This window comes from Ornithorhynchus anatinus, chromosome 1, assembly GCF_004115215.2.
Source record: "Ornithorhynchus anatinus isolate Pmale09 chromosome 1, mOrnAna1.pri.v4, whole genome shotgun sequence".
NCBI classification, from domain to species: Eukaryota; Metazoa; Chordata; class Mammalia; order Monotremata; family Ornithorhynchidae; genus Ornithorhynchus; species Ornithorhynchus anatinus.
Genome location: NC_041728.1, coordinates 107,401,805 through 107,426,130, shown reverse-complemented (window position 1 = coordinate 107,426,130; position 24,326 = coordinate 107,401,805). Strand labels below are relative to the sequence as shown.

The 24,326-nt window shown below is 44.5% G+C and overlaps 1 protein-coding gene and 1 long non-coding RNA gene across 19 annotated transcripts in view; one reads left to right on the top strand and one right to left on the bottom strand.

The window, feature by feature from the left end:
• Positions 1-24,326, top strand: part of TRIP12 (thyroid hormone receptor interactor 12) — a 143,296-nt gene that overhangs the window by 27,309 nt on the left and 91,661 nt on the right. For all 18 annotated transcript variants that reach the window (XM_039912589.1, XM_029061986.2, XM_029061978.2 and 15 more), the window contains exons 3-4: positions 12,197-12,232; positions 20,137-20,283. In XM_039912589.1, coding sequence (XP_039768523.1) covers positions 20,186-20,283 — 98 coding nt within the window. In that variant the 5' untranslated portion in view covers positions 12,197-12,232; positions 20,137-20,185. The remainder of the gene's footprint in view (positions 1-12,196; positions 12,233-20,136; positions 20,284-24,326) is intronic.
• Positions 9,175-10,265, bottom strand: LOC114811029. Its single transcript, XR_003758706.2, has 2 exons — positions 10,154-10,265; positions 9,175-9,420 (listed from the first exon to the last, which is right to left on the bottom strand). It is a non-coding gene; the product is annotated as an uncharacterized LOC114811029 (long non-coding RNA).

The window sequence follows — 24,326 nt, the reverse complement described above, 5'->3', positions numbered from 1 at the left end:
TTGTTGTCAGCTTCATAAATTACCTAGGTGACTCCGCTATACCCTCTCAACTGTCCAGCTGCAGCCTGATGCCTTCCGTTTTCCTATTCGTACTGTTACGAATACGATGATGATGGAGTCTCTCGTCTTAAATGACAGATAAATCTTGTTCCGTCACGAAGGCCCTGGGGATGAGAACCCGTGCAAAGGAGTTAATGACCGTGACAGTGGCCAGTAGATAGCCACTTGCGCTATCTCATCCCTGCTTGCCCTACTCCCAGTGAGGTCAAGGTGCAACGCACTGTCAAGTGCACACAAAAGCGACTCAAGTGCCAGAGGCTAACAGAGTAGCCACCCTGAGTGCTGCTGCGCTTTTTTGCTGCCGTGTTAGCTAGCCACTTATTTTTGGGATTAGGGTCAAGTCTGGTCCACCACGCATGATGCCCTAGGTGGTTTTTTGGTCAAAATCTTCCACCGCTGTTGGCAAAGCCCAAACAGGTAAAACCCCAACATAGCCCCTACTTCTGGCTCTTTTACCCTCCCAGTCTCCTTAGCAGGTCCACCAACTCTGTTGTATTGTACTTTCCCAAGTGCTGAGTCCTCAGTATCTTGGATTGAGTGATTAGTAAGTTGCGGATTGGTTTCCTGGAGCCTGAGTAAAGCCATTCTGGGTCAGGGCAGTGATCCCAATTATAATCCTCGACCGTTTCCGACAGGACAGCAGGATGCCTGGAGAAACTACGCGGTGGTTGCCTTCCCGAATATTCATCTTCATGGTTAGGCATGGGCCATCCAACACCAACTAACTCTCCACTCTAATCAACCCTGATTTCTATTCAAACCCTTTGTCACCTGCTGGTATTTTTCTGCTTCTGCACCTTTCTGAGGTAATGGAGTGCCTAGGCTTACTATTGCTGGTTGGCGTCCTTCATTTTATTTGTTTTCAGCCCAACGTATTCAGGCTTCAAGACGATTGACTTGGTCCCAGTGTTACAGGTTTGGTGTAGGACAGTTCATTTTTGCCCTGTTCATTCACTTCGTAATTCCGTCTTCAGTCACGTCCCCTTTAAGCCTTTATTTTAGCCTGGAGAGTCCTAATCTTTTCAACCTCTCCTTGTTCAGAAGCTGCTCCATCCTCTTGACCATTTTGGTTGCCCTCCTCTGTTCCTTGTACAGCTTTACGTTCTTTCTAATATTTATATTTCATTTCTGGGTTTCAGATGTGAGCATTGTCTTATATGGCAGGAAGCCCTTCCGGAGGCTGTCTCCTCCAATTTGTAAATCATTTTTGTCTGTCTTTTTTCCCCCCAGAAGGTTGCCCTTGAGGGCAGGGCACATGATTCTGAGTCTTGTATTCTCCCAATGTTCTGCACCCAGATGCTCAATAAATACCACTGATTGATTTGATTTCACTCACAGTACTAAGGACATTTCTCAGTTGATGAGATAGTAAAATTGAAAGCAAGGATTTTGTTTTATTTAGATGTTCTGAAAGATTCAATTTATTGAAACAAATAAAAAATGTCTAAATGCCAGTTGTCCAACAGATTGCTGAGTTCTGTGTTGATTTTATTAGAAATCTGGGAAGGATCTGGATGAGAGGTAGATGGGCAATTCAGAAATTATTACACCTTGCAGTCCGTGCAACATGAATGAACCAGCTGCCTCTGTTGCTGGTTTCGTTTTTATGTGTGCCTGGTGTGAGAGTTTCCTGGCTCTGAGAGTAAGCACGTATTCAGCAGGGAAGAATATTTGCACCAGCGGAGCTGAGAGCACAGAAGTCATATGAGCTTTCAGGAATACTGAAGAACAGCTCTATCTCCCATGGCAGCCTGAGGGATGTTGGAGAGACTATTGAACTGGAGAGGTGTGCAGTGAGCTCTCAGATGGGATTTTCCCCCTTAGCCGCTGTCTTGGGTAGGGGGTTGCCTTGTAATGGGGACACCGATCCAGAGAAGGGCAGGGGTCTTTTAGAAGCAAATAGAAGCAAGATGTAGTGGGAGATTTGACCCTGGACACCTAAATAAATGGGTTAATGGCATTCAGGTTGACCACAGATTACTTGGTTTACGGGCGCAAAGGCAGTGGACCTCAGGAGATGGGTCGTGGGAGAGAGCCAGTAGAGAGGATCCTTGTCGGTATCAGTGACAAACGAAAGGATAGCAGGGAGTTCAGACGTGGGTTTTTAGGTCAGAGTCTGAAGTGAGGTCTCTGATTTACTGCCAATTCCTGTAGGGTTCCAGAGGCAGGGAAAAATCCCGAGTTGAATATGGGAATGGGAGTGATGGTATACAGAGGAGTGCTATAGATGCATTGAGGAACTGGGATACCTTTTGGGCCAGGTAAAAGGATGTCTAGCAGGAGGGACACGCTCTATCTGAACCAAAATGGACCAAAAGCTGGCACTAAAAAAAAAAATAAATCTGGTAGAACAAGTTTTAAACTGGGGGAGAGTTGGGGATTGGCTGGGGGGTGGTGGTGGGAGTTGGCAAAAAAGCCTAAGACCTGGATTGTCCCATCTCCAGGAGGGAGGTGGTTCAAAGTCAAGGGAGTCCTCGGCGGGGCTGAAGGAAATTAAAATAGGGCACTCATACAATAACGGCAGGTTAGCCTTGTCATTAAACAGGAAAGGTGGCAGATGTGGAAATAGGTGCAAAAAGGCAAGGCAAAATAGAGAAATGTTTTCTATATTAATAGTAGATACCTAAAAAATGAAATGGGTGAATTGGAATGCTTGATGGGTAGGGAGAACCATGACCTAACTGGATTCTTTAAAACCTACTGGGAGAAGAAAGCCACAGGACTAGAAACACTGCAAGACAGGCCAAATGGGCACAAAAGTGGAGGTGTGACATTATATTGCACAACAAAGAGTATTGTAGACTCCCTTTGGGTAGAAATTTCAAAAAAAAAAAGTAGAACACCTAGTTGGGGTAAAAGAAAGTGATCAGGAAATACTAGCTGAAAATAGGAGTGCTGCAAAATGAGGACAAGTAATACTAGTGGGAGACTTCAGTTATCCTGACATCGATTGGTTGAGTAACTCAAAAGGAAGTGGATAGGATGGGCAACTTTTTGGCACAACCAGCCCTAGAACAAACAAAGCAAACTAACATATAGGATTTAATTCTGAGTAGTGATCAGTCGCAGAAGGTGGAGTATGAGAGGAACACTGTAATGGTAATTTCCCATCAGTAAAACGTAACATTGTGGCTGGGGGAGAGAGGAGCCAAAAAAAACCAAGGATATTTAATTTTGAAAAATGCAGACCTGGGTTAGTAGCTGGAAAGAGTAACTAAAAAAAAAAAGTGACTTTCTAAGAGTCTGGAGGATATTAAACACAGTAGAGGCCAAGGTAAAGTGTGCTTACGAGGCAAAAAAAGAAATAATGGAAAGCACTCTACTAAGGACTGGGAATAAATACACGGGTGCGAATCTGTCATGGTCCTTGGCCTCCAAACGACTTATAGTCTAAGAATGTGTGCAGAGGATTGATGACAGACCCAAAGATGGATGAAACAAAAGCGCAGCAACACAAGACATGAGCAGTGTTACATTCACTTCCCTGTGGCTAAAGTGGCAGAAGTTTCAGGCTCCTCACCGTTCAGAGTTGAACACTCACAAGAGTCAGAGCCTTCCCAACGTTCTCAAAGTTGACCTAATCTCATGCTGACACTCTTTCCTTACCTTTCCGGGCCCAGAGCCAGGGATCGAAGGGAAGCGTCAAGGGCATAAGAAGGGAAGAGCTTCTCTTCAAGGCTGCAGGCCTTTAATGGCTAAAGAGACCAGGGGGTGGGGGTCTCATGCTACTTTTTCATTTCTCACCCTGCATGAGGCAAGCAAACAGAAACCACCAGTCTAGTGAGCGGAGTGAAAGTTATCAGAGGGGACAAAGCCATTTGTTCAACAACAATGGAAAGCTCAACTGAAGAGATGAGTAGCAACATCCATGAGGAGTGGCCCGGGAGGTGTAAACAGGAAATAAAGCAAGCCCGAACTAGTAAGAAGAGATTCTCCAAATATAGCAACAGCCCAAAGTTAACTAGGAAATTGGTGCGTCCACTTGACAGTCATGGCCAAAAGGCTCAATAAAATCTTTAGATTACTGAGAGAGATTTTTAGAGGGAGTCCTTTGCCCAAATTGTTTTTTTCATAAGTAGGTCTGGGGAACTTGCATCAGATCCTGATGACCACACAGGATGTGTTTCACTATATCAACAGACTAGCTGTAAACAGGCCGCTGGAGCCAGATGACATTTTAAAGGTACTCAGCGGGAATAAGTATTGGATTCACGGTGAAAGTATTCAGGTGCTATTCTTTTGTAAAGATAGGTGAAGACTGGAGGATTGCCAGTGTAATTTTCCTCCATAAACACAGTTCTGGAGATGATGCTGGAAAATTTAGATTAGTGAGTATCATTTTATATCTGACAAGTGATTAGAATTCCTAGATTTAGCATAACTCAACCAGGTGGGGAAAGACATTGTGGTTTTTGTGAAGGGAAACCATATCTCACTCAATTAAATTTTTTTTTCCAAAGGGTTCAATAGCCTGTGGATGGAGAGGAACTAGGGAATGAATCATATCTAGTTTTTCAAAAGACTATTGAGCAGTCCTACTCCAGAAAGAAACTGGGGGATCTGAGGTGCCATTTGGGAGTCGTCTGTTGGTAGGAGCCACAAGAGCTGGTAGACTCCTTGTCAGTGTACAGGGTGAGGAAATAGGGTACCCTCAGGTAAGGGGTGAGGAAAGGAAGAGGAACCAGCAAAGGAAACTTGCAAGGGATAGTCACAATGAAAACCAGGGGAGCACTGTGTCCCTGAAACGGAGATTAGAGTTTTGAAGGCGGCATCAGTGGTAATAAGCAAAAAAAGTGGGATGAGAATGGAGAATAGGTTTTTAGATTTGGAATGAAACCCTTCATCAGGTCTTAGTCCGGTTTCTGATTTAGAAATTAATCTCAGCACTTTTCAGATACCATATGAGATAATGGCTTCACTGATGCCTTGTACGTTATTTGAAAGCAGTTCATGAAGTATATTTTATTAGAATAAGCAGTATGCTATTGGGAATGAGTTTCTAGCATTATTTGGAATAGTTATTTATCCTGAATTGTATGGATATCGGGTAAATGGAAAGACAAATATCGTGCCATTTTCCCATAGGAATACTCTAGTCCCATTGGTAATAGCGTGGAACAATCTTTAGTAGCTGTGCTCAGCGCTGCAGATGAATGTTTGTCAACCAAAGGACAAAAGGCATGTCGTGTGCTGAAGAACAACTGTGCAAGGGACTAGATGCATGAGCAGGGCACTGATGGCACTGATTCTAATTTGTTAGGGACAAAGCAGCTGAAAAGTGAAAAAGCAGGGAATGAATGACCAAAGAGCCGAAGGCAGTGGGTAGAAGAATAACATTCTGGTTCCTGATCCTCTTCTCTTCTCACTTTGCATTCACCCACTTCTCTGCAGATGGCTCCCAAATCTGCCGTCCCCAGCTGAACCCCCTCCCTCCCGATTTTACCTTTCCTCCTGCGGCTGGGTCATCTCTACATAGATGTCCTGCTGGCCCCTCAAGCTCAGGAGGTCCCAAATTCACCTCCTCTACTTCCATCCCCAAGCCTCTCCTGCACCTAACCGTCCCATCACAGTCGATATCACCACCATCCACCCAGTCTCTGCGCCATCAACTGTGGCATAATCTTGGACTTCTCCCTCTCTTTCAAACCTCATATGCAAGTTGTTGCTGAAGTCTGTCGGTCTTTTCCATCACAGCGTTTCCAGGATCTGCCCCTTTATCTCCAAGAAGCAGCGTGGCTCAGTGGAAAGAGCCTGGGCTTGGGAGTCAGAGGTCATGGGTTCTAATCCCAGCTCTGCCGCTTGCCAGCTGTATGACTTTGGGCAAGTCACCTTACTTCTCTGTGCCTCAGTTCCCTCATCTGTTAAATGGGGATTAAAACTGTGAGCCCTGGGACAACCCGATCACCTTGTATCCCCCCAGTGCTTAGAACAGTGCTTTGCACATAGTAAATGCTTAACAAATACCACCATTATTAGTTATTATGGCCACCACATTGTTCTAATCACTTTTCCGATCCCAGCTCGACTACTACAGCAGCCTCTTCACTGACCTACTTCAGTGCCCAAAGTGTCATTCTGTGTACATTTCTCTACTCCTTTAAAAACTCCCAGTGTTTTCCTACTCCTCCCTGCATCAAGTAGACATTCCTGGCTTCAAGACACTCGCTCATTTCTCTCTGAGTTATCTACTCTCTTCTACCCCTACACCCCCGGCTTACACTCTCGCTTCCACTACACCCCAGCTCGTTCTCTTGGTTCCTCTCAAACACTTTCTATCCTTTGGGAGAGTACAGTACAGCAGAGTTGGTAGACACGTTCTCTGCCCATAATGAACTTAGAGTGGGGGAAACTGCTGCTCTCCTCATTTTCAAAGGTCTTTTGAAATCACTTCTCCAAGAGGCCATCTCCAATTTATCTCTTCTCCCCAGATCTTGTCCAACCGTCACATCAGCATTTCTGCACCACTGAAACAAGGTTATAGGAGGTCATATTGTCTGTGGTGCATGTTGGTCTGAAGCTACGTGGTGATTCAGGGAGGACGCGGTTAACGATAGATTGGTTTTGGGTTTTTTATCCCCATGACCTGGCCCAGTAAAACGCTAGCTAGGAACTTGTTTCCCGAACTGAATTGGTTGAGGACAGAAAACATCTAAGTAGATTCTTGGAAAAGTGATGTGACTTAATGGAAAGAGCTTTGGCTTAGGAGTCAGGGACCTGAGTTCTAATCCTGGCTTTGCCACTTGTCTTGTGCTACCTGCTTTTCTTCCCTTTAAAACTGTGACCCATATGTGAGTAGGGACTATGCTCTAATTGTGTTGTATCTACTCCAGCACTTAATGCATTGCTTGGCTCATAGTAAGAAGCAGTGTGGCTTAGTGCTCCACACGTAGTAAGTGCTCAATAAGTACGATTAAATGAATGAATGGAAAGAACCACAGGCTTGGGAATCAGAGGTCGTGGATTCTAATCCTGGCTCTGCCACTTATCAGCTGTGTAACTTTGGACAAGTCACTTAACTTCTCTGGGCCTTAGTTACCTCATCTGTAAAATGAGGATTAAAACTGTGAGCCCCACATGGGACAACCTGATTACCTGTATCTATCCCAGCGCTTAGAACAGTGCTTGGCACATAGTAAACGCTTAACAAATACCATCATCGTTATTCTTATTATAAATGCCACCACTAATATTATTATTATCGCTATGATTATGGTAAGCATAGGAGTCAGAGTCTGTGCCTTCATGTTCCCAGTCTTCACTGAACAAATATGCAAGGCAGTAGAGTACCAGATGAATCAAGATGTTCACATTGAATGAAATAGGTTTTTAGGAGCTCTCAGCTTTTCCAGTGACTTCAAGGAAATTTCCAAAGCTAAGAGAAAATTTATTCCTGGATTGGCCATTGAGTCCAGTGGCATGTGGGGTAAATGTTTTATTTCATAGTGATGAGCTGCATAGGAATTTTGGCTATAAGACTTTATGAAGAAAACATTACTTCTCCCTTTCCCTCTCCCACTCCTTATCATTCTTCTCATCCCCCTTCCCAAGTACTTAAAGTAATCAAAATTCTTGAAGCATTAGGACAAAGTATTCATGACCAAGGATATCTGCCCAGCCCCATATTGATCCTTGAGCAAGTAGTTTATACCTGTTGCCCCCACTCCCTCTCCAGTTCTCTCTTTACCCCCTCCAGTCTGTCTTCTGCCCCTTTCACTCTATGGAAACTGCCTTCTTTAAGATCACCAGTGATCTCCTTCTTGCCAGATCCAGTGGCTGCTACTCCTTCCTGATCCTCCTCGACCTTTCAGCTGCTTCCAACACTGTGGAACACCCCCTTCTGGAAACATTCTCCAATCTTGGGTTCACTGACACTGTCCTCTCCTGGTTCTCCTCTCTCTCTGGCTACTCCTTTTCGGTCTCTCCCGTACCCTCCTCTGCCTTCCACTCTTTAACTGTGGAAGTCCTGCAAGGCTCAATTTTGGATCCCTATCTCTTCTCCATCTATACCCATTCCCTTGGAGAATTCCTCCTCTCCAACCATCTCTACGCTGATGTTTTTCAATTTCCGCTTCCAGGACTGACCCCTCTCCTTCTCGGCAGTCTCACATTTCCTCCCTCCTTCAAGACATCCCTACTTGGGTATCCCGCTGATACCTCAAACTTAACATTTCCAAAAGAGGATTCTCATCTTCCCACCCAAGCCCTGTCCTCCCCTGTATTCCCATCACCGTGGGCATCACCGCTGTCCTCCCTGCCTCACAAGCCTGTAACGTTGGGCTCAACTCACCTCTCTCTTTCAACCAACCTATTTTTTCTTGGAAGATTTCCCGTCTCTTTACTCTGTAAAACGTTTCACATTTCCTTGGTTAATTGGCACCCATGGTCAGTTTCTGTTTCTCTCGGGTCAGCATCTTTTTTTTTTTCATCGAATATTCAGCCCTCACTTCACATCAGTAGATTGTGAACCCTGCCGGTGGCAGCGTCTGTTTCCAATTCCCATGTGTATACTCTTTCCCAGCACTCAGTAGTAATAGTAATAATAATAATAATGTTAGTATTTGTTAAGCGCTTACTATATTTGCAGAGCACTGTTCTAAGCGCTGGAGTAGATATCAGGGTAATCAGGTTGTCCCAAGTGAGGCTCACAGTCTTAATCCCCATTTTACAGATGAGATAACTGAGGCACAGAGAAGTTAAGTGACTTGCCCACAGTCACACAGGTGCCAAGTGGCAGAGCCGAGATTCGAACCCATGACCTTTGACTCCCAAGCCCATGCTCTTTCCACTGAGCCACGCTGCTTCCCTCAGTAGAGGATTCGGCATGCAGTAAACACTTAATAAATACCATTCCTACCACCAAGATTTAGATACTGACTGTAGGATTGTTGCCGGAGTCCGATACCCCCAAATTAAGCACAGTTGCCTTAGTGTTGATGTTTGTGCCATTTTTGTCAATATCATCCAATAGTACTACTTTGAACTGCTGGGAATAATGAACGATCATTAATTAGGGTCGCTAGCCCTCTTGGGGTTTATGATCTATGAAAGGAGAATGTATATGGTGGGTGGAGGAGGGAGAAGAACATCTGGTTAAATAACGGCAAATGGAAACAATTCATTCTTCAATTGCAGATGAGCCATTCTGTCAAACTGCCCCAACTTTCCCAACATTCTCAATGCTGTGAGACAGGTTTCTCCTCTAGGATGGAGGCCGAGCAGGGGAGTAGCCTTGTCTCTGAGGCTGACTCCTACAGGATCCTGTTGGTGAAGTAACCTACACGTTCGCACGTGGCCATGTTTCTGCTCCCCCTGCCCTTGTCATGGCTTCTCCGTGGCAGCAGGTGGGAAGATGGTTGGGATCTGCAAAATGGAGACAGGAGGAATAATACCAAAGAAATACTTGCTAGGCAGATGCTATTGTAGGTGAACTGTAAAATTCAAAAAGTAAAATGAAACAAATTTATTGAAATTTAAATCCATTTTTTTTTTAATTAAGTGACTCTCACGCTTTTTAAACCGCCCCCACTGCCTCCCCCCCCGAGTCCATCCTGTCTGTATTACCAGCCACTTCACAATAATTGGCTGAAGACAGGTTTATGGAAGCAGACATCTCTCTCGAGCATTTGGGAAACAGGCATTAGCAAAGTAGGTACAGTGAATCAAATTTATCAAGTGCAAGGGAAATCTTTACAGTGTGCAGAGTCTATAATGAGGGGCGGAGCTCATCCCCCACTTAAAGCAAATTAATTTTCCAAAACATGTCAGTAAAGGGTTTTGGGGAGTTTACCTCTCTTGGTCATTGATGTAAATGTGTAACCAGTGGGAATGAATTTGCCATATATTTTGATTTTGGAAGTCAGCCCATTCCTTTCACTGACATACAGATGAAGCCCAAAGGCCTGAAGAGCTATGGCATTTTATTTTAAGAAAGAGGAATTATTTCGCCCCCCGCCTCCCCAGGATAATGTGAGAGATCGATTGTAGGTTGGTCATTTTTAAGTTCAGTTGTGACTAAAACCCATTTGACTGCCAAGATGCACTTCAATTTGGGCAGTCATTTCCATGAAGAAGCAGGGTGGTTCAGCTCTCAAACCTGCTCTTTCTCCTCCTCCTCCTCCTCTTCCCGTGGCCTCACGTTGACAATGAGGCTTCCAAAATCCAGACTCCTTGTGCTGTATCACTCTATGGAGTGATTCTCACCAGGCATGAAAATCGCAATTTGCCCGGTTGCCATGGAAACTTGATAACGTCAAATAGATGGTCTGTGAGACGTGGGGCCGAATGGGCGGTTTGAGACCTTGGGATGAAAGCCGAGAACCACTCTGCCGCTTCAGGGACTGAACTCGGTCTTCAAGGAGGAACGTCTTTAAGATGTAGTACTTGAGGTGTTAAAACCTTAGCGGTTAGTGAGATGGAGTGAGTAGGTGAACCCTGCTCCGTGCTGCCACTGACTAGCCAGATCATTGTAGTGGAGCAGAGGTTCTCTTCTTTCAGACACGACCGAGAACTAGATGAGAGGTCTAGGCCTAGCAACGCGAATCTCTCAAACTTGGAGGGTCCTCTCAAATTCAGCCTGCAAAGAGGTACTGCTTTTGAATCACGAGGTCCCGTTAAAGAAATCTGAGTGCAAGATCACTTGAAAAAGGAAATATTTTTCAGCTTCAGAAAGGATTAAAGAAGGAAATGGGGGGGCCCATTAAGAGAGTATAGAATGTAAAGAATATTAATAATAATAATAGTGTTATTTAAGTTCCTACTATGTGTGAAGCATTGTGCTAAGCATCAGGATAGTTTCAATCACTGGTATTTGAGTGCCTTACTGTATGCAGAGCATTGTACTAACCGCTTGGGAGTGTACAATACAATAGAGTTGGTAGACGTGTTCCCAGTCCTTGATGAGCTTGCAGTCTAGAGGGGGAGACAGACGTTAATATAAGTGAATAAATTATAGATAGGTGCATAAGTGCTGTGGGGCTGAGGGTGGGGTGAATACTAAATGCCCAAACGGTACCGATCCAAAGTGCATGGATGTCGAAGAAGGGAGGGAGAGTAGGTAATCAGGGCAGGCACAATACCTGTCCCATGTATGGGGCTCACAGTCAAAGAGGAAGTGGGCCGGGTGGGTGGGCAGAGCAGGTTTTGAGTTCCACTTTACAGAAGACAAAACCGAGGCACAGAAAAGTCTCGTAACTTGCCCAAGGTCACACAGGCATTTGGCAGAGCCAGGATTAAAATCCAGGTCCTCCGGTTCCTAGTCCTGTGCTCTTTGCTCTAGGCCACCCTGCTTCCTTGAAGGGCCTTTGCAATCTGTACCTTAGCTGTGCAGTTTTAACCCGTTCCAACAACGTTAAGTCATGCATCGATACTCCGGTTGTCTAGAATCTCCCAATGCAGTAGGGAAATTTCTGCGTTTATTTTAGGACCAATCGTTATTTCTTGAGGGTGGTAGTGTGTCTTTTCAGCATGTTAGCAACTGTCAGAATCTCTGGTAATGAGGTTATGGTCCATGTGCTTTGGCTGAAAGCTGGTAAAGCAACCAGTAAGTTTTGATGCTGGATGCCTCTAGCCCAAACCGAGGCCGTGGGCCAATCAGTGTGGTGTTTGAGTGCTTACTCTGTGCAGAGCACTGTACTCAGGCCACCCCCTAGATGAGCTTCAGGGTTCAGAGGCCTCCATCCCTCAGTTGTCCCCAAACTACTTCGGATTTTTGCTCCTGGCCAGGGGGACTTCACTTTGGAGCAGCACCTCGATACAGGCCTTGAGGTGGGCTCGCATTTCGCAGTATGAAAGGTGGGAGAGTGGCACCTCCCGGGCAGGTCATAAACAGTTGTCCTTCGTTTTCAAATGCGATCTTGCACAAGATGAAGTTTCTGATGGGAAAGAAAGGCAGTGGAGCCCTGGTTTAGTGTTTTACCTAATCGTGGTGGTCAGGTGGGTCCCCAAAGGGTCCTCGGGCCCCAGAGAGCTAGTCCCTGGTGAGGGCCGGTGACTGAATGGAGATTGGAGCTTCCTTCTATACCAAGGCCTCACCCTCTCCACCCCCCTTCAGTTTTCGTTTCTTGTATTTGTCATCAACTGTTCTTGCTGGATCTGGAAGAGAAGATATTTGCTAACTTTTTTTTCTTTCAAATTCTAGGCAACTTTGGATCCTGGGTGAGGGAGAGAAAATCATGTAAGCCCCCTTACTTGTGACTTCTTGTTCTCCCGCCCCCTGTTGCTAGGTTTCTTTTAGACCCATGAGATAGTTGGGAAAAATCCCTTCCAACAGCTCTTTCCCCTCCAGAGTCAAGGAAAATCAAAACTTGTATAGAGCAGGGTCAAGGGGGCAGTGGTGGTGGGCAATAGAATAATAATAATAATAATTTTGGTATTTGTTAAGCCCTTACTATATGCCAAGCACCGTACTAAGCGTTGGGCTGGATACAAGCAAATGGGGTTGGACACAGTCCCTGTCCCCCGTGGGGCTCATAGTCTCAATCCCCATTTTACACATGGGGTAACTGAGGCCCAGAGAAATGAAGTGACTTGCCCAAGGTCACACAGCAGACAAGTGGTGGGGCTGGGATTAGAACCCACAGCCTTCTGACTCCCAAGAGGCCATGCTGCTTCACAACAGCACAATAACAGGAAAGAATTAGAGGAGTGGAGGGAATGCCCCCAACCTTCCTCTCTCCTTCTATCATACCCCTTTTTACACTTTAGATTTAGAGCCTCTTGAATTCTGTATTAATGTCTGAATAATCTTTCAGGCACTATTAAGTGCTTCACACATCTTAAGGAGTTGATAGTCGCCATTACTGTTTGGGACACAGAGCAGAAGCCAGGCCCCCTCACTCAGTCAATCAATCGGTCGTATTTATTGAGTGCTTACCATGTGCAGAGCACTGTACTAATGCTTAGGAGAGTACAGTATAACAAAGTTGGTATATATGTTCCCTTCCCACATCGAGCAAATGGGTTGCCCTCCAGCCCTGTCCTTGTGATTGAAGGTATATTTTCCCAATTTTTTTTCCCCCGATTGATTCCTGTGCACTCCCTCTTTTATATGTTTTCTTTTCTCTCTCAGTTCAGCTCTCCACACTTGTTCACCTTATTTCTCCCGCTGCTCTCATCTGTCTTTTGTTACTTCTTTCCTTCTTCCCCCGGTGAGCTGGTACTTCGTTTTAAAACACTGGCACTGGCACCTCTGCCTTCCGACGCCCTTAAATGGGTTATTAGTAGGAAAGTTAAGAATGGGGAAAGAGAGGTTTTGGGAGGCTCAAGATGGGTTAAAATACAAACCCGATGATTGCTTGGCACATAGTAAGCGCTTAACAAATACCGTGATTATTATTATTATTATTATTATTATTATTAAAACAATGAGGAGAGATGTCGGGATAGCCATTACATGGTTCATCCAAGCAGCCTTTGTCGGAAGCAGAAAATCGGGCTCTATTAGGTTTTTCATGAGAAAAGATTTTACTGTTGTGTTCTCTCTCTTAGTAAGTGCTCAATAAATACCGTTGATTGATTAACAGAATAAATTATGAGGATGCCTCCTTTGTAGCCAGTTTCCAAACTTTTCACTGTAAGGTTGCCAAGTAATATTAGCAGTTAATTTGTTTCATCCTTTTCCTTTCTACCTAATTCCAGTAAAGCTAGCAAAAATTGGGCAGCTTAAGGACTGGATGGCTGTAAAGTGCACAATTAGTCCATGAGGCCTAGAAAGCAAAATGAAAACTTGAATGCAAGGCACAAGTTATATGACGCCCAGGTCTCCTAGCATTTGTCATTCAGAAATAGCTACTCAAATATCACTGAAACCAAAAAGTTTTCATTAGATTAAAATGAATCTTCTGTGTGTTATGGCGATTTTAGGCTTGGACTCGATATGTGGTACTCGTCTATCGAAAGGCAGACTGACGTGCCCTCATTAGTTTTAATGGCCACACTAGAGGCAGTTACTGTCTGAAAGGTGTCTAGGAACAGACCGAGGGGGCACGAAAGGGAAATTAAATGAGAAATAGGGTGAGCGTCGGTTTAGGGTAGCATAAATGTAACATTTTGTTTTGATAGTAATAATTGAAGTGGTTCCAGGAGCATCTTGACTCAATGGGATGTGTCGTGAAGACTAATTTATGGTAGAGGTCTTTAAGTTCAATTTTGCAATCTTGAGACCATTAATTTTTTGTTTAAAAATAGATTTTCCTTCCTCTTTGCCACAGCTGGGTTTTGACAAGGTATGATTCCATTTTTCCCTTTTTCTATCACCCAGATTTTAAATTGACTAGATAAACTCCCTAGTATCTGAAATACGTAGGATCATATTCATTAGGATAATAGAGTGAGTCCCTTTTCTGACCTGGGATAGATTGAAAAGGGATCCCAGAGTCCCTACTGCTTCCAGCAGCTCTGGACTTGTTTCAGTATGAGAACTGCTGGCAAGGGAGGATGCCAAGATCCCATTTCTGACCCCAGTTAAACTCTTTACCCAGATATATACTTTGTAAAAACCAATTTTTACTCAATTTAAAATGTGATATTTTTTCCCCTAGTATTTGGTAGGGTTGAGGGGGGGATATTAATTAAATCTAATATATGTAAAATGTTTGTACTCCAGAAAGTAGGGATTTATGTTCTCAGTCCTTCAGCCAACTGCCATTACTCATGTTGAATGTTGTGTCACTTCTAGACACTAGTGATAACTAAAAAAAAAAAAATTCTCCATATGCCATATGGTATTTAGGCTACTAAAACATGCATTATGTGCTAAATGGTAGGTCAGTTATGATAATTAGTTTGGACACAGCCCATGTCCCTTGTGGAGCTCACAATCTCTGAAGGAGAGTAGGCAGTATATCCCATTCTTACAGGTGAGGAAACTGAGGCTCAGAGAAGTTAAGTGACTTGCCCAACGTCACGCAACAGATCAGTGACAGAGCCTGGACTAGAATCTGGATCACCTGGCTGCCAGTCCCATGCCTTTTCCATATAGTTACTTAGTTCTGATCCTGAATATCTAGCACTGTGATATTCTAGGTTGTATTACACTACTATTACAGGTGTGTATTCAGGATATGCAAATCATGGGGTGCATGACCCCACCAGAAATCTGAAAATGAGGCAATAGCACTCGGCAATTAAATGGCCACGTATTTATTATAATATGTGTTGTTGATGATGAGTATCGTGTTTGTGCCGAGGCAATCCGGGCACGGGCTTAATCTCTCGTCATCCGATGCCATGCCTTTCCAGTGCTTCCCCAGCTACCTGGTTTTACTGTGTGATGTCAGAGCCACCCCATACCAATACAGCTGAGGTCATTCTGCATTAAAATGGCCGAGCGGCAGTGCCAAAATCGTGTCGGTGACTTGGGATCACAACAGGGCCAGGGTTCAAGCTTGGGGGTGGTGAAGGAGGGTAGCCTGCAGCCTAACGGATGCCGTAGAGCTTTTTGAGAGGATGATCGGGGCAAAGATTAGTAGGGAACAAAAAAAAGGAACCCACCTATCGTCTTTAGATCTCAGCAAAGCCTGGCTCCTGCTGCTGGTGTACCATTTTCATTCTCTGTCTAATGGGTACTACAGAGAAGCTGGGGTGTAGGTGGCAATTGATTTGACTCTTTTCTGGCTGCTTACCACCGATCCCCCTCCTACTTCATCGCACGTAGTCCTAATCGGATTTTCTTGGATTTTGTTTGAGTATTAAGGCAGAAGCTTCTGAACAGAAGAGGTGAGATTTTTGCGTTCTCTTCGTAGGGTCGCCGTTATACTCATTCGGTGGAGAGGTTGAGGGTTGGACAGAATGAAGACACGCCAAACTGAGCGTCTATAAAGCTCGATGAGGCACCCTTGTAGATCTGAGACTGGGCCTACCTCCGAAGGCCCGTCTGGCTTGAGCCATCTTGATATCCTCAGGTGGCTAAATTAAAGCAGCCGGTAATGGCATGCAGTCAGTTTACTGGCATTGAGGCAGTGCTCGGTACAATATTACTTCGTTAGGTAGAATGGATAAGAGCGGGCTACCCAAGCAGCTGTTCTATACCAAATTGAAAGGGTCACCTCAGGCCCTGAGGGGGAACCATGCTTTTAAGACCTAGCCGAGCTCAGTCTCGCACGATATATGTAGTATGGCAACAGACTACTGGCTAACCCCTGCAGATAGAGAAGCTGATTATGTGGGCAGAGTATAAGTTCCCGTTCTCCTCTTGTACTTAATGCATGGCACTCGGTAACCGTTCCTTACTAATAATTGTGATATTTGTTAATAATAGTACTACTGATAGTAATATTAATACAGAGACTTGAGGGAGAATAGGAGGCCCAGAGGCAGTTTAGGAAGCAACAGGGGCTTCAAGTGGCAAACACCTCTGCATTGTAAAGGGCAGTCTCTGGGATTATATCTGATAAAATGGGTTTTCAGTCAGGCAGTAAACCACTCATGCTTACGGGGACAAGAGCGCCCCTTCAATAGCCCCTTTTTTCAATTTGCCCTCTCCCTTGCCTTTGTTTTTTTTTAGGTTGACTAATTTAAAAACCGCACGAGAAGACATCTTTTGGGACTTGAGGGAAACTTAAAATGTGAAGCGAGCTTTGGCTTGTTTAAAAAGAAAGAAGTTTGGTGTGTAGATAAGGTCAATGCTTGATTGAATGCAAGAAGTAACAGTGTCAGGATTTAGCCTTACCTGGTGATTTTTGTTTTTTTTTTTTTCTCCTTGAGCCGCATCAGGTTTTTAGTTTTGGAGTCAATGAAAAGATTTCATATTTTGATGTATACTTTAAAAAAAAAATTTTGAAGTTTTGCTTTGAGCCACGTGGTACCCCTTGGAGGTACTAGGCAGCAGGTACCCCTCAGCACATTTTTATAGTCAAGGTCAGAGGAAACTGAAGTCCAAGAAGGTTGTTAGTTGCTCTATGTTTTTTGGAAGCTCAGCCTCTGTCGGAGATTATTAGTCCCTTTTCTTTCCATTTTTTCAATTCTGCTGACCTCTTGCTTCGACCCCACCTCGATCTCTTACCAGGGTGGACAGATACACTAGCTCTAATGACTTGGCAACACTGACCCACCTGTATCCTCACTAACTCTGATTTACTATGGTCTGATCGCAGCGTAATAACCTGCCATCTCACCTACTCCCGCAAATTGTTCCAAACTCTGGACTCACTTCTTCTACCCTGGGCTTTCATACCTCTTCTTGACTCTCTGCCCACCCTCTCTTTCCTAAAAGAGAAAATAAACACCTTCGGCTCTGCCCTCTCCACCCGTCTCAACTCCCTTGCTCCCTCTCCTTTCATCGCTCTCGCAGTACCAGCTCCCCAGCCTTGAGTCACCCCTCCAGCCTGCTCCCTTGACACCTGTGCTTGTACAGCACAACTGCAGTTGGTGGAAATCCAGGCACTGAGCCAAATTTTGCTGTTGAGTTCACTCTGTCCAGCTCTGTCTTCCATCTGACAACTTTTTTTTCATTGTCCCATCAAATTCCACATCCCACAACCTCCATCAACTCTTCCAGACTTCCAACTCCCAACTGAAGTCTGTAGTGAGCGTCTCCCCATTCCCCATCCCGGTGGCTTTGCCAACTATTCTCTTCGGTCTTCCCAAGATGACCTTATAATGGCATCCCGCTCTCACTCTTCTCCCTCTGCCCCCATATGGAACTCCCTCCCTCCCTCCACAATTCCAACCGACCCCAGCTATCTCCATAATCAAAGCCCTTCCCTGGTTAATTTCCAGGATGCCAAATTATATAAAGTCAGCTATCCTCTCTAGGACCTTCTGTATATATTCCCATCCTCAGCACTTCAATTTGCAATTTCTTATTTTGATTTCTCCAGAAATACTTTCATGTCTATCTCCCCTGTGGGCGTGCAAAGTTCTTGTGGCCAGGGAATGTGTCCCTTCTTTGTTTTGTATTTCCCAAGTGCTTCCTTGAGTATATTGCACTCACAAAATGCCATTGCTGCTTGTACTGGTCTGGAACAATAGGGAATGGTTTTCAAGTGCTTGTTCCCTTAAGGGAACTGGTACAATTTTAGTGAACCTCTTATCTGCTTTTATCCATTTCCTTCTATAACAAGGTTGATTGGGTTGGTTGATTAACTTGGGTTACGGATTCTTTGTTTGGTGCCTGTGTTTCTAGCTGCATCCATAATAGTGATAATAATGATTGTGGTATTTAAGTGCTTAAATATGTGCCAGGTTCTGTACTAAGCACTGGGGTGGATACCAAGTAAATAGGGTTGGACACAGCCCCTGTCCCACATGGGGCTCACACTCTTTAACCCCCATTTTACAGGTGACCGACTGAGGCCCAGCCAAGTGAAGTAATTTGCCCCAAGGTCACATGGCAGACAAGTAGAAGAGCTGGGATTAGAACCATTATTACCAGTGCGTTGGAGCATTAAGGGGGTGCATCCCAGTTTTCTCCCATCGCACTCCATGTTGCCCTCATACATACAAGAAAGGGCTGCTCTTTTGGGGTGCTGAAAACTTAAAATCATGACCTGCAAAACATACAATTCAAACTGGTCGGTCCACATTTTACCTCTTGTTTTCAAATTGAAGAATGTAGCGCTACGACCACAATATTAGAATTCTTTGCTATTTGCTCTTTCACGTGGTATTTAATTTGTTTCCCCAAGCCATTCACATGCAAATCCTCCTCTGTATTTGTGAAATTTCAGTGTAAAATTGGCTCTATTGAGGCTGGTGATGCTATTGAACACGTTCTGCACAACTGGGTGATTGAGAAGTGATCTTAAATATTTTAATGTTAATGGAATTAAGCACTTACTAGGTGCCAAGCACTGTACTGACTACTGAGGTAGATATGAGATGTTCAGGTCGGACACAGTCTGTGAGTCCCATATGGGACAGGAGCTAAGCGGGAGGGGGAACAGGTTCTGAATCCCCATTTTATAAATGAGGAAACTGAGGCACAGAGAAGTTGATTAGCCCAAGACCACATAGACCAGCCAGTGGCAGATCCAGGATTAGAACCCAGATCCTTTACTAGGCCCATGCTCTTTCTACTAGACCTTGCTGCTTCTCATGTAAAATAGAGTGAGCGAGTGAGAGAGACACGCTAGGATAAATTAACAAAAACATGGAGGATGGTGAAGAAGTTTTTTTTGAAAGAGAAATCATAAGTAAGATCTGGAGAACCAGAAAAATATTGCACAGTTAGACTCCAGAGCAGTCATTCCTCCTAGCTTTCATAACTTAGCTTCTAAAAACAGTCTTTGAACTTAAATCCCCTTCTTTTCTCTTTTGGTTTTTCCCTTTCCTGCTCATATACCACATGGAGCACGGTCCCAGCAGCATATCAGATTGGAGTCCCACTCAGACAAACACAACAACAGTTTTAATCTTGGTTGGAGGCTCGAAGACCAGAATACGAAAGCCTGAAGAGTGGGCTGGGTTTAAATATTTTTTTTTTTATTTCTGTCTGCCCAGGTTTTATGAATCTGCCTCAAAGGCCACAGCTCTTCTTTACTGACTCTTTAGCCTCCCTTTCTCCAGAACCTGGTGAGAGAGATGCCGTAATTACATTATACCTCCTTGCGGAGGACTTGATTAAGATAAAGACTAAAGCTTCTAGGACTGATAGTTGATGGCATTCACCTTGGAGGGATCAAAGGTGGAATTAAAAAGGAAGACTCATTAAAAGCCCACCTGCTTCCGGGCTTGAGTTGTAGTGAATCCTTGAAGAATAAAGTCTAGCTAAGTTTTTTGGGGGTTTTTAGATCTCATTGTCGCATTTTGTTTGTTCAGTGTTGCCTAGTAAGCTTAGTCTATTGTTAGGCAGGGAATTAGTCTATTGTTATATTGTACTCTCCCAAGCACTTAGTACAGTGTCCTGCACTTAGTAAGTGCTCAATAAATACGAATGAAAGAATGAATGCCAGCCAGCCTCCCTATTAAAAAGAATTTACAAATTCTTCTAAAGGTTTCTATCACTAAAGAATGTGAAGCTGCTTGCTGTGGACGTTCCCCAAGTAACAGCTTATCCCCCATTGTACATTATATTGAGTGCCTCTGACGTGTGTATTGAGATATACGTTTGTGTATTTTAATTTTTTTTTCTTCTTTCAGTGAATGGTAGTGTCTAGAAAGGGTATGTCCCTTCAAGAGAGAGGTGCCAATGTCCAACCGGCCTAATAACAATCCAGGGGGGTCACTGCGACGTTCACAAAGGAACACAGCCGGGACCCAACTACAAGACGACTCAATAGGAGGAAGGTATGTTTTGTGGGCCAGGGGGTTTGAAAAGGACCGAGTAAACACTTGCATGATTCTGATGTCAAATGTCCCTTTTTGATATGCACGAAAAACTGCTCTTTTCCTTCGTCTCGGTGCATACCTCTGGTGCGCGTTAACTCTACTGGGCTCGAGCTGAAAGGATGGCACTAACGTGGCTGTTTTGATCTGACACTGCAGAAATTCAGGATAATCGGCATTCAATACAAATCCCTTCTGAAGCTGGAGTTTTTTCTGAGTAAAGTGGAATTTGATAATGGGTTATGCACAACTCACTTTGTGGGTTCTGGTTTTAGGTTGTGTTTTGGGGTTGTTTTTTTTTTTCTAGTGGGATTTAAGCACTTGCTTTTGGTCAAACTCTATACTAATCAGTGAGGTAAATGCCTTATAAGCATATCAAACATGTTACCATATGGTGCGCGCAGTCTCATGGGGAGGGAGAACAGGTATGCTATTCTCAGATGGGGAAACTGTGGCCAGGTTGTTCAGGTGAGTTGCCAAAGGTGCCAGGCACAACAGGCAAATGGCAAAGCTGGGATTAGAACTCCAGTCTCCAATTCCTGGGCCCATGTTCTTTCCTCTAGGTCATGCAGTTAGTTGCTGCTCCATTTAGTTGAAAGGGTGAAACTCACTTTTGCTTTGGATAAATCAAGACAGAAATGGGAAGGTGGGTGGCTTTTTATTTTTTTGAAGGAGACCCAAGATTTTACGTGGACCAAGTTTTCAATCCAGTTGATGGCCTCAATGAGTGTTAAAGGGGTTTCGTGGCAGGACTTCACTCGAACTTTGGTGTACAATGTTTAGGGTACAAATGCTCCCTGAGGATCCTTCTTGCCAGTCTATCAGACACTGCAATAGTTTTATTTTGCTATACCAACCCTAGGGAGAAGAGCACTGGGGAAGTGATTGAGTTGTTGGGCATACCAGCTTCCTGATGGTGTGGAACAGCAGTTAGATGTCTGAGCCACTGGAGGTCAACCAGCCAGTGGTATTTATTAAGTGGTTTCTGCATACTAAATGCTTGGGAGAGTACAAAACAGAGTTGGTAGATCCCTGTACGCAAGGGATTGTCTACAGGGGGCCACATTCATAACATAGATTACAGATAGGGGAATAGTAGAGCATAAGAATATTTGCCCAAGTACTGTGGGTTTGGGATGACCCCCTCGACCCCCTCGCTACTATCCCACAGTTTCCCCATCACCAGAGTGGGTGGATGGATGATGTAAACAGTCCCTGAATGTCAGTGTGGACTCAAGCCAAGCATAAAAGCAACTAGGATTCCTGAAAGTTAATTTTTTTAAAGTTATGAGATAGGGAGGGAGAGGTCGAAGATGGTAGGTGGAGAGTTTCCAGAGATGAGCGAGGATGGGGCCCAGGTGGAGCATGGTAGATTTAGAGAGCAAGTAGCAGACCTCCTCTAGAGGTTGTAAGGGAGGAGGAGAAAGAAGATGTGAGAGTCTAAGGGCATCGGGGAGGTGAGGGAGGAACAAGGGGATGTTCACATTTGATAGTACCTATTTTACCAATAAAAGAGTTTGTGAGAGCATCAGGGGTTAGAGAGGGGAGAGATGAGGGCACTGGGAGCCTCAGGAGGGAGCTAAAGGTTCATGAATGTTGGTGGGAACTGTAGGTATGGCTAGTGGGAAGGGGAGCAGGTTACGATGTTGACGATGGTATTTAAGCCCTTACTATGCGTCAGGCGCTGTACTAAGCGCTGGGGTGGATATGAGCAAATTGAGTTGGATACAGTCCCGGTCCCCTGTGGGGCTCACAGTCTCAATCTCCATTTTACAGATGAGGGCACTGAGGCCCAGACTTGCCCAAGGTCTCACAGCAGACAAGTGGTGGAGCCGGGTTATGTGTTGAGGGGGATCATGTTTCCCCAGTGACGGGAAATGAAATAATCAGATTTAAACCGATTGGGCAGTCACGTGCTTAGAGGTAGTCCAGGTTCACGGATGATGCCGAATTTTCATGTGATCTACAGATCTAGTACAGAGGTCTTAATGTTGCCCGTACACTTCTCCTGTATCTGTCATGCTGCAAAAGATCATGTTTGCTGGGCACATTTTCTTTGGAAGCTAGCCACATTGTTATTCTAGGAGTCATAGTTTGAATGGTCAGCGCTTGTAGCTTGCCCCGAGAAGGACTCTGATTAGGGTCTTTCCAGCTATGGAGAGAAGCGAGAGACCTTTAGCCTTTCTAGTTTCCCCTCTTGAAGATGGTTAAGAGACATCTCTTAAAGCCCTGTGTCATTTCTTCAATCACTGTCCCATATTTTGAGGAAAAGCCTGAGCAGCTGTCTGAGCACTAGGTCTCCTCGTAGTTCTCCACAGGAATGATTTTAATCCATTTTTTGTGGCTTGTATTGGAGCTGTTATTTCCATAAATAGTAAAGTTTGTCTCTCCATATTTTGGACCGGCAATACTTCTGAATTTTGGTTCTCTGCTTTTTAGGGTCTCAGTTTTGAGTGTAAGATTCTTGTTTAGCAGAGCAGAGTCCCAGCTCTCTTTGTCCTCGGCATTCTACCATTGGTTTCACAACGTTTCAAAATTGAGCCTGAATGTCACATCATTCTTTTTTTTTAGGCCTCCCTTTTCTTTTTTCTTCCTACAGCATGTTAAGGAGTAGTGCTTTCTTATGGTTTTTTTTCTAGGACAGTACTCAATTTTTTTTTTTAAAGAGAACAATCTATTGGTGGTATCTTGTGCCTACTTGCAATCTTAAAGAAACTTGGATCAGACGCTGTTTTGGGCACAAGTTTTTAGTGAACTCTGCATCTCATGGCCGTGTTAGCCATACAACTTTCAATTCCCTCTGCTCCCCAGTATAATCAGTGAGATGTTGACTACTTTCCCTAATTTATTTTTTATTGCACTTATTTTTTCCTTTACCCCCCCCCCCCTTTGTTTACTTTTGTTATCAGTTGTACTGTTCCTTTTTTTCCATGGAATGGGCCCAACCCATTAGCTCCTAAGATCCTTTATGACAGGAGACATGTATTCCATTTTTATTGCATGCTCCTAAATGCCCAGTACAGTGCTGATACACAGGAGTTCAACAAGTACTGGTGTTGAAGGTGACTGATGAAGGGGCAAGCAGAAGATGAGCCCGAGAATGGCTCTTCTGAGGAAGAAGCCCTCCAGGGTGGGGGTCGGGGAGGCGAGGATGGGAGAAAGGAGTTCCATGTAGGGGGAATAATGACCAGTGGTTCAGAAATGGGAGAGTTGTGAATGGGTCTCTTTGTGCCTCCCAATTAACTTGCCCAGAGTGTGAGGAGAGTTGAAGTGGGGATAGAGGGAAAATGGTAAGGAAGGGAGAGACCATTGGTGGAGACTGTAAGCCCCCCGAGAGCCGGGATCGACTGTAATGTACTTTCCCAAGCGCTTAGTAAGGTTTTCTGCACAAAGGGCTCAGTGAATACCGTTGATTGAGATTCTTGAAGCCAGTGGTCAGGAGCTTTTGTTTAACGCCAAGAAAATTGGTAGCAATTGGAGATTTGTGAGGGGACTGATGTGTTCCCAACAGCATTTTTAAAAGATTAGGTAGTTTTTTTTATTAGACAAACTGATGAGGGGAGAGGCTGGAGGGAGCCAGACCCATGAGACTGCTGAAGTCATCCAGATGCTGATTGACAAGGGCTGGAGTCAGGGTGACGACTGTCAAGATGGAGAGAAGAAGGGGCACACTTTGGAAATATTGTAGAGCTGCAGAATTTAGAGGTCGCTGGAGTGTCCGCGGTAAATGACCCAGCGGAAACAAAGATGAAAGCAAGATTGCAAGTTTCTGTAACAGGAAGGGTTGTGCTGTTATTGGCAAAAGTGGGAATGTTATCCAGAGGAGGGACGATTGGGTGACCTATTAGAGAATTGATTTGGAGGGCCCGAGGAGCATCTGGGGGGAGAGGTCCTGGAAGAAAAGTCATTCAAGATTTTTCAAGCGGGCAAGATAATAGGGCTGGAGGTGTAGTTTTAGGAGCCATCCATGTAGACACGGCAGCTGAAACTCCATGAGCAGAGAA